At 44.2% G+C, this 10,220-nt stretch overlaps 2 protein-coding genes across 7 annotated transcripts in view; both read left to right on the forward strand.

Annotated features, from left to right (window-relative positions):
* LOC115167498 (anoctamin-1) overlaps window positions 1-5,648 on the forward strand; it is a 54,500-nt gene extending 48,852 nt beyond the window's left edge. For all 6 annotated transcript variants that reach the window (XM_029721950.1, XM_029721951.1, XM_029721952.1 and 3 more), the window contains 2 exons: window positions 3,983-4,088; window positions 4,250-5,648. In XM_029721950.1, the coding sequence (XP_029577810.1) occupies window positions 3,983-4,088; window positions 4,250-4,462 (319 nt within the window). In that variant the 3' untranslated portion in view covers window positions 4,463-5,648. The remainder of the gene's footprint in view (window positions 1-3,982; window positions 4,089-4,249) is intronic.
* A 3,074-nt stretch (window positions 5,649-8,722) lies between these two features.
* On the forward strand, window positions 8,723-10,157 carry fadd (Fas (tnfrsf6)-associated via death domain). Its single transcript, XM_029721954.1, has 2 exons — window positions 8,723-9,077; window positions 9,520-10,157. Exons 1-2 carry the CDS (start codon window positions 8,780-8,782, stop codon window positions 9,807-9,809), a joined length of 588 nt encoding a protein of 195 aa, XP_029577814.1. The 5' UTR covers window positions 8,723-8,779; the 3' UTR covers window positions 9,810-10,157.
* The last annotated feature ends 63 nt before the right edge of the window (window positions 10,158-10,220 follow it).

Here is a 10,220-nt window from a genome sequence, read left to right on the forward strand (position 1 = left end):
GACCACTACCTTGTATCCTTTTCCCTCTCGCTCTCATCAAAAACTTCTCACTCTGCCCCTACTCGGATGGTATTGCGCCGTCCCAACCTTCGCTCTCTCTCTCCTGCTACTCTCTCCTCTTCCATCCTATCATCTCTTCCCTCTGCTCAAACCTTCTCCAACCTATCTCCTGATTTTGCCTCCTCAACCCTCCTCTCCTCCCTCTCTGCATCCTTTGATTTTCTCTGTCCCCTATCCTCCAGGCCGGCTCGGTCCTCCCCTCCTGCTCCGTGGCTCGACGACTCACTGCGAGCTCACAGAACAGGGCTCCGGGCAGCCGAGCGGAAATGGAGGAAAACTCGCCTCCCTGCGGACCTCGCATCCTTTCACTCCCTCCTCTCTACATTTTCCTCTTCTGTCTCTGCTGCTAAAGCCACTTTCTACCACTCTAAATTCCAAGCATCTGCCTCTAACCCTAGGAAGCTTTTTGCTACCTTCTCCTCCCTCCTGAATCCTCCTCCCCCTCCCCCCCCCTCCTCCCTCACTGCGGATGACTTCGTCAACCATTTTGAAAAGAAGGTTGACGACATCCGATCCTCGTTTGCTAAGTCAAGCGACACCGCTGGTCCTGCTCACACTGCCCTACCCTGTGCTTTGACCTCTTTCTCCCCTCTCTCTCCAGATGAAATCTCGCGTCTTGTGACGGCCGGCCGCCCAACAACCTGCCCACTTGACCCTATCCCCTCCTCTCTTCTCCAGACCATTTCCGGAGACCTTCTCCCCTACCTCACCTCGCTCATCAACTCATCCTTGACCGCTGGCTACGTCCCTTCCGTCTTCAAGAGAGCGAGAGTTGCACCCCTTCTGAAAAAACCTACACTCGATCCCTCCGATGTCAACAACTACAGACCAGTATCCCTTCTTTCTTTTCTCTCCAAAACTCTTGAACGTGCCGTCCTTGGCCAGCTCTCCTGCTATCTCTCTCAGAACGACCTTCTTGATCCTAATCAGTCAGGTTTCAAGACTGGGCATTCAACTGAGACTGCTCTTCTCTGTGTCACGGAGGCTCTCCGCACTGCTAAAGCTAACTCTCTCTCCTCTGCTCTCATCCTTCTAGACCTATCTGCTGCCTTTGATACTGTGAACCATCAGATCCTCCTCTCCACCCTCTCCGAGCTGGGCATCTCCGGCGCGGCCCACGCTTGGATTGCGTCCTACCTGACAGGTCGCTCCTACCAGGTGGCGTGGCGAGAATCTGTCTCCGCACCACGTGCTCTCACCACTGGTGTCCCCCAGGGCTCTGTTCTAGGCCCTCTCCTATTCTCGCTATACACCAAGTCACTTGGCTCTGTCATATCCTCACACGGTCTCTCCTATCATTGCTATGCAGACGACACACAATTAATCTTCTCCTTTCCCCCTTCTGACAACCAGGTGGCGAATCGCATCTCTGCATGTCTGGCAGATATATCAGTGTGGATGACGGATCACCACCTCAAGCTGAACCTCGGCAAGACGGAGCTGCTCTTCCTCCCGGGGAAGGACTGCCCGTTCCATGATCTTGCCATCACGGTTGACAACTCCCTTGTGTCCTCCTCCCAGAGTGCTAAGAACCTTGGCGTGATCCTGGACAACACCCTGTCGTTCTCCACTAACATCAAGGCGGTGACCCGATCCTGTAGGTTCATGCTCTACAACATTCGCAGAGTACGACCCTGCCTCACACAGGAAGCGGCGCAGGTCCTAATCCAGGCACTGGTCATCTCCCGTCTGGATTACTGCAACTCGCTGTTGGCTGGGCTCCCTGCCTGTGCCATCAAACCCCTACAACTCATCCAGAACGCCGCAGCCCGTCTGGTGTTCAACCTTCCCAAGTTCTCTCACGTCACCCCGCTCCTCCGCTCTCTCCACTGGCTTCCAGTTGAAGCTCGCATCCGCTACAAGACCATGGTGCTTGCCTACGGAGCTGTGAGGGGAACGGCACCTCCGTACCTTCAGGCTCTGATCAGGCCCTACACCCAAACAAGGGCACTGCGTTCATCCACCTCTGGCCTGCTCGCCTCCCTACCTCTGAGGAAGCACAGTTCCCGCTCAGCCCAGTCAAAACTGTTCGCCGCTCTGGCACCCCAATGGTGGAACAATCTCCCTCACGATGCCAGGACAGCGGAGTCAATCACCACCTTCCGGAGACACCTGAAACCCCACCTCTTTAAGGAATACCTGGGATAGGATAAAGTAATCCTTCTAACCCCCCCCCCTTTAAAGGATTTAGATGCACTATTGTAAAGTGTTTGTTCTACTGGATATTATAGGTGAATGCACCAATTTGTAAGTCGCTCTGGATAAGAGCGTCTGCTAAATGACTTAAATGTAAATGTAAATGTCTGTTGCCAGATATTTCAATATTCATTTCTCTACCATAAGCCGTTGTTTTAGAGAATTTGTCAGTACGTCCAACCGGCCTCACAACCGCACACCAAGTGTAGCCACGCCAGCCCAGAACCTCCACATCCAGCTTCTTCATCTGCAGGACAATCTGAGACCAGCTACCTGGACAGCTGATGAAACTGTGGGTTCACACAACCGAAGAATTTCTGCACAAACTGTCAGAAACCGTCTCAGGGAAGTTCATTTGCATACTTGTAGTCCTCGCCAGGGTCTTGATTTGACTGCAGTTCGACGTCGTAACCTACTTCAGTGGGCAAATTATGAATCCCAGTTTCAAAAGTACCGGGCAGATGGCAGACAGTGTGTATGGTGTTGTGTTGGGGAGCGGTTTGCTGATGTCAATGTTGTGAACAGAGTGCCCCATGGTGGCAGTGGGGTTATGGTAGGGACAGGCATAAGCTACGGACAATGAACACAATTGCATTTTTATCGATGGCAATTTGAATGCACAGAGATACCTGAGGCCCATTGTTATGCCATTCAGCCATCACCTCATGTTTCAGCATGATAATATACAGCCCGATGTCAGAAGGATCTGTACACAATTCCTGGAAGCTGAAAATGTCCCAGTTCTTCCATGGCCTGAATACTCCCCAGACATGTCACCCATTGAGCATGTTTGGGATGCTCTGGACCGACGTTTACGACAGTGTATTCCAGTTTCCGCCAATATCCAGCAACTTCACACAGCCATTGAAGAGAAGTGGGACAACATTCCACAGGCCACAATCAACAGCCTGATCAACTCTATGCGAAGGAGATGTATCGCGCTGCATGAGGCACACCAGATACTGACTGGTTTTCTGATCCATGCCCCTACTTTTTTTTTTTAAGGTATATTTGACCAACAGATGCATATTTGTATTCCCAGTTGTGGAATCCATAGATTAGGGCCTAATGAATTTATTTCAATTGACTGATTTCCTTATAAACTCTAACTTAGTAAAATCTTTGAAGTTGTTGCATGTTGCGTTAAAATGTTTGTTCATTGCTTACACTAGATGACTGACAGAGTGCGCTGTTTTGAAGCCACCGCACATCCGTCCGTCTTGGCGCTAACCCACCGTTGTAAAAAAAAAAGAAAATGTCCAATTTGTCATTGCGATAGCTTGTTGCCATGTCACGGTGACATCCAGATGGTGACCAAAACTACAAGTTATTTCTCCCTCGCCCATCGAAATAATCACTTTATTTTACAAGTTTTAACAAGAGCCATGCTGCTGTTGTTCCCAGCTAGCTAGCAATTAACTAGCTAGCTGGGAAGGGCTCATCAGGACAACTGACTGAACCGAAGCCGTTCGTCTCCACTCGACTCTCAATTTGGGCACCAGGCGTGTCCGGATAGCCTCTCCCGTTTTTGAATTGTTGCCACTAATTGTCCCAAGTGGGAGTGGGAGTGGGGGGGGGTTGCATCATTCGTGCGGGGCCGACATGTTTACTGTGCCTTGTTTTCAAATAGGTATTACATCATGAGAATGTGTGTGCAGTCTATCATTCTCGTTGGATGCGTTGTCATTTATAGTAAATAATTTTGCCAATTTTATCCTCTCTCCAGATACAAAGACTACAGAGAGACACTATGGTCCAACACCCCCTATGACCTCTCCAAGGAGTTCTGGGCTATACTGGCTTGCCGGTTGGCCTTTGTCATTGTTTTTCAGGTCAGATGCCTACACAAAAACAAACCTATCAGTCATTGAGGGTTCAATCTTTTTATGCTGAAAGCATTTTATCATATCCTTTTGAATGACTGTTTTTAGAGTTGTATTGAAGGAATTGTGAAAGAAATGCCTCGATCTCTACCATCTGTTTTCTCTTCTAGAATGTGGTGATGCTGATGAGTGACTTTGTTGACTGGCTGATCCCAGACATCCCCAAGGACATCAGTCTGCAGATCCACAAGGAGAAGATCCTCATGGTGGAGCTCTTCATGAAGGAGGAAGAGGGCAAGAAGCTCCTCCGAGACAACCACACCAACCAAAGTCCTTTTCAGCCCCGCTCTCGCCCTGCCTCGCATACACCTTCTAACTGCTAGTGCCCTAGGGGGCGGCTCCATCTGTCCGTTCATCTGGTCTGTTTTAAAAACCTTCAGCCCCTCTGTCTGGACTTGCACACTCCACACACACACACACACACACAGCGGCCTACTCAAGAAAAGAGGGAGGCAGTTATTGGCTGGCTTCTGCACCTGCACCCCTTCTGACTTGTAGCAAGTCATTGCCCATCTTTTTGGTGAACCAGGTATCAGGCAGAAGGCTCAGTGCTTTTTTTCTCTTTTGCACAAAAATAGTACAATGCAGGAAAACATGTAGATCTTTTTTGAATATGCAATTTTGCTAGCTAATGTTTTTATTTTGTAACTTTTGCCTTTTTAAGACACTAAGATCAGGTAAAGGAGCTTGCAATTCTGCCTGTTTACCATGCCAATTTTCCCTTATGTCATGTTTATGTCCTGTTTGTTATTATACTAATTCATAACTATCATGAGCTAGGATTCCATCCAATTGGACAGATTTTCATGCAAATATTCTAAAATCTGCATAAAAACAATATGCACATTTTCCCACCAGAGATGTTTCCATCAAATTGACATGTTGCAGATAAAAGTATGTGCATGATGACGTAGTACACATAAAAATACCTTTTGCAATTAAATTCCCACGTACTGAATAAAAAAATAGCCTACAAGTTAAAGGTTTCCATCACATTTTCAAATTTACTGATGGTTTTCTCACAATTTTTTTTAACGTTATATAGCGAGTGTGCCCACTCTGGTATTGGCAAGTGCGCTCTAGCCAACGTATCTGCGCGCTATTGGCTAGAGTGCGCATATAGCCTACGTGATGATATTATGGACAAAAGAGCGAGATTATTTTTTTGGTCAAATAGCAGCCAAGCATCGATGATCATATCACCAGAATAAGATCCTCGATATTTATTGGAAAGGAGCATCAAGCTCATCACCTAGCACTTTCACCACCATGTGAAGTTCATCATCATTTATTTAATCTGTAGCCTAATAAACTGCTTGCTTTCCCGACGATTCGTAGTGGCAGGACCACACACGTCATCGCGTGACTCCCAAGTTTACTTCGATATGATGGTTATTCCACCGATTATTTCTCGCATAATTAATTTTACCTACACAAAAAGAACCCACCTTGTCGATCGTATTTTGTCAACATTTGCAAAGTTTATTAAACATTTTCCTGTTTCCATCAGACCTGTCATGACATTTTTTTTTACCCTGACATGTACTTTACTAGCATAAAAAGGTTAGATGGAAACCTGGTTACAGAAACTTTAGAATAGCCATGTTGTGAATAAAATTCTAGCAATGCTCTGTCAAACATTTAGATGGGGACAGTGGCCTACATTTGTTTCATAAGCACTAATTATTTTGAAGGAGTTTATTTTCTGATTAACAAAAATTTGAATGGATCCCATGCACAGACAACTATTTCAAGGAGAGGAAGAAGGTATTTTGTCAGCTCATTTTGTATATCATTTGTAAGTAAACTATACTTTTTAATGCATATCCAATACATAGTCAATATTGAATCCTATCAATATACACAGTCTACAAAACATTAGGAACACTGTCCTAATATTGAGTCGCACCCTCTTTTGCCCTCAGAACAGCCTTAATTAATCAGGGTATGGACTCTACAAAGTGTTGAAAGCGTTCCACAGGGTTGCTGGCCCATGTTTACTCCAATGCTTCCCACAGTTGTGTCAAGTTGGCTGGATGTCCTTTGGGTGGTGGACCATTCTTGATTCACACAGGAAACTGTTGTGTAAAAAAAAAAAACAGCAGCTTTGCAGTTCTTGACACACTCAAACCAGTGCGCCTGGCACTTACTACCATACCCCGTTCAAAGGCACTAAAATCTATTGTTTTGCCCGTTCACCTTCTGAATGGCACACAAACAATCCATGTCTCGAGGATTAAAAATTATTCTTTAACCTGTCTACTCCCATTCATCTACACTGATTTAAGTGGATTTAACAGGTGACATCAATAAGGGATCATAGCTTTCACCCGGCTTCACCTGGTCAGTCTGTCGTGGAAAGAGCAGGTGTTCCTAATGTTTTGTATACTCAATTTAATTTAAAAAAATCTTAACACAAGTTAAAAAACATCATTAAAAGCCTTTTTAAAACCGCATGATCAAACCAAGGCCATATTTACAAATGAAGCACAAAAACAAACGAGAAGAGAAACATTTTATTTCTATCCTTTGTGGTACCATGTCCCTGTTTTGCTTGTTTGTGACCACTGTTTTTATATGATCTGTAAATCTGTGTTTAGGAACGTGACAGACCTTTGATTTAGTCCCTTTTTTGTGCCATAAGACTCCCCCCCCCCCCCCCCCCCCCACACCGACTGTTGGAATGAATTACATTATTCACAATTAACAATTATGATATATTTTATATTTTCAATGATATGTACAATATTTAACCGTCTTAAACTTCTGTTTTGTGTGTCTACGGTATTGAAATGTATCACATCGACCTCTTGCAATATAATATGTTTGGAATATTACATTACGCCTGGATGATACTGATTATATAAGATGTCTTTCATTTTGCTTATAGAAAGAACTCTGACCATTAACATAGTCTAAAATGTATTTGTTAGGACACTGCATATTTTAATTTCTGATGCAAGGACATGTTCTTGTTTTGTTTTTGTTTTTTTCAACTACTAATCGACCTTTAATATGGTATGTTCATTGTATGAGTTATAGGCCGACGCTGAATTGCAGCCACAATACCTTGTTTTTGATTCGAGTGGCATCTTATTCCCAACTGATCCTTAGATATTTCAGTCCTTGATATTCCTCTTGATATAGATTTAACTGGAGCAGTAGAGAACAACTTGGTGTTTTTAAATATTTACCTGAATTGTACAGCAACCTCACAACTATATTTGATTAGGATAGTACTACATTTATTTCATATTTCGGTAGATTTTTTTTTTTGACAGCAGGGCTTATATTTACACTAGAGGTCTCTGTCAGCCTAAAATGACATTTTTGGGGGATGTTTGAATTCCAATAAAAGAATACAAGTTATGAGAAGTGTACAGTATACTGTATGTATGTATGCGTGTCATGTGTTGTTTATATAATCGATGTCTCATGTTAGCAATACAATGTTTTCACCCTGAACATGGAACAAAAGCGCCACTAGTGTTAATCAAAAGCGAAACATTGGCAAGAGCTGTCGTGTGTGTGTGTGTGTGGCAAGGAGGGGCTAAGCAGAGGGCCTATGGGGACGTGACTGACGCCAGGAGAGAATGGGGTGAGGATGTGAGAAGGTGTGTGGAGAGATATAGAGAGAATCCGTTTTATTTGTATTTAAGGATATATACAGATGGTTCAAAGGATCCAGTGAGTGGAAGGGTGGGGGCTGGGGTATATATCCCAGATTTTAATGTTAGAGTATGTAAGCGGTGAACTGATTGTGTCTGTGTATATGGCAGAGGTGATGGCCACGATTGTAGGTTTGAGATGGGTGGAGGAGGTGAAACCACAGAGTGGCGGTCTGCTCTGACTCGGCTGCAGTGCTGAGTAGTGTGAAGAAGGGCAAGTTGAATTGGGGAGACTTGTTTTGTGGAGATGACGGTGCTGTTAATGGGATTGGAGAGGATGGGAGTGATGGTCATCTTTTGTTGTGTTCCCAGCCACGTGGGTGTGGAGGGGTAATGAGAAGGCCGACGTGGTGGCTAAGAGTGCTGTGAGGAGAGAGGGGGTAGATATTCAGGTCCCGCATGGCCGCAGAGAAGTCAAGTCCTTGATCCGGGAAAAAGGGCTCGATCTTTGTCAAAGGGAGTGGGATGCTAGTAATAGAGGGAGGCAATTTTATGGCATGCATTGGTCAGTAAAGGTGGGGAGTATGGGATGCAGGAGAGATGAAGTTGTGTGGAGTAGACTACAGTTTGGGCACACAGGTTTGAATGCCACGTTGTGGATGATAGGGAGACATGAAACGGGTGTGTGTGTTTACCGGAGGAAACGGTGGAACATGTGTTGGTTATTTTGTGAATTGTATGAAGTAGACAGGGAGAGGTTGTGTGACAGGGTTAGAAAGGCATGTTCGGGTGGTGTAGTGGGGGGAGACGAGAGGAGGGAAGTGGTGTCTAGGGGTCTATTTCACTTTCTTAGAGGAACAGGACTAATGAAGAGAATTTAATGTGGTTTGGCCGTGCCTGGCCTCCCAATCCAGTACAGTAGGTGGCGATGTATACACCTTGAAAGTTGAATGCGATCCGCCAACCCAATCCCAAAGAAGACTGGCTGTCGTGTGTGTGTGTGAGGAAGTTACTTGGTTTACTACTGCCAAGATGAGCGCATTTAACAGCTTTTTGCTGAAGATTTCAGGTGAACTTGTTGGTGATCAATTGGAGAAAATGAAGTTCCTTTGCATCAATGAAATCGGGAAAAGTCGTCTCGAGAAGATGACCAATGGTTTACAACTTTTCACGGGTTTAATGGAACGAAATAAACTTGGACCTGACAACACAGTATTTCTAGTTTCGCTTTTGAATGACATTGGGCGCCTAGATCTTGCAGACAAAATGACCAACTGTGAAAGTCAATATGCTGGGTCACCTAATGATCTTCCTAACGACGAGGAGCAAGGTAAATGAAGTGGTTATCCCTACTCCCGAATATTGATGGCAAAATGTTGACATAGCATAGGCCATTTTTTATTGGGCTGTGACGCCTGTTTCAACAGTTAAATGGGAGGCGTTGCTTTGTCATTCTACAGAGGGAAGTGCCCTATGTCTTGTTGAATGTAAGAATATTTCAGGAAACATGACTTCATGTTATTTGGGGAACCCTGTCACAATTGTTATGAAAGATATTAGGCTACATTGTCACTATCTTTCTGACATGATCTCCCATACAGTAAATGTTTGCCAGTGTAAATAGAATATTTCCTCTGAGGGAAAATATAAAATATGAAATGCAACTGTATGCCTCAGATAATGTATAGCCTACTGTATATAGTGCAGTGTGTTGGAAATATGACTTTTATAGGGGACTTATTTACATTCCATGGCATCTTCTCTTTTGCCAGCAAAACTTGACATTGCAACCAAAGTGATCACTGACAACCTTGGAAGGAAGTGGCGAGCATATGGCCGTAAACTTGGCCTGCCAGAGGCCAAACTGGACCATATCTCACAGAAGCACCCTAATGACCTGGAGGAGCAAGTGGTGGAGCTTTTGAAGGAATGGCGAAAAATGCAGAAAGCTGAGGCCAAAACAGACACTTTGATAAAGGCCCTTCGCTCCTGTGATCAGAACTACACTGCTGATCTGATACAGACAGCACTTGAAAAACTTAAAGCCAATGGTGGACAGTGAAAGTGTGACAAACAATATTCATCTCTTCTCAGGCCTCTGTTATTTTCTTATTTACCCAATGGATTATTTATTCATTGCTTTCACAGTGATTTTGGTACTTTTATAAGATTCAGTAAATCACCACAATTTGTTGGCAATATTGGTATACCAGTATACTCATGGACCAGTATAATTTTATGCAGAGTAGCCCAGTGCACTCTGGGTACATACATTCCTACTAGGTACTGTAAGGGAATTTGGGAGAAACTTGATTGAACTATGGATATTATGAAATTGTATAGATAATGTGCATTCAAATTTGATATTGATGTATCCACTGTTGAGATTAGTAAAATTTTGTTGAAAGAAGTCTTGCTGGTAAAAATAATTGTCTACTTATTTAATACTTGTTTAAAGCATTAGAATACTTAT

The sequence above is a fragment of the Salmo trutta genome, chromosome 29 (assembly GCF_901001165.1).
Source record: "Salmo trutta chromosome 29, fSalTru1.1, whole genome shotgun sequence".
NCBI lineage: Eukaryota > Metazoa > Chordata > Actinopteri > Salmoniformes > Salmonidae > Salmo > Salmo trutta.

Excerpts from the sequence above, each read along its gene's own strand:
- fadd (XM_029721954.1), top strand. The coding sequence starts at position 8,780 with ATGAGCGCATTTAACAGCTTTTTGCTGAAGATTTCAGGTGAACTTGTT. Across the intron at positions 9,078-9,519 it reads TCCTAACGACGAGGAGCAAG|CAAAACTTGACATTGCAACC; the intron begins GTAAATGAAGTG and ends CTCTTTTGCCAG.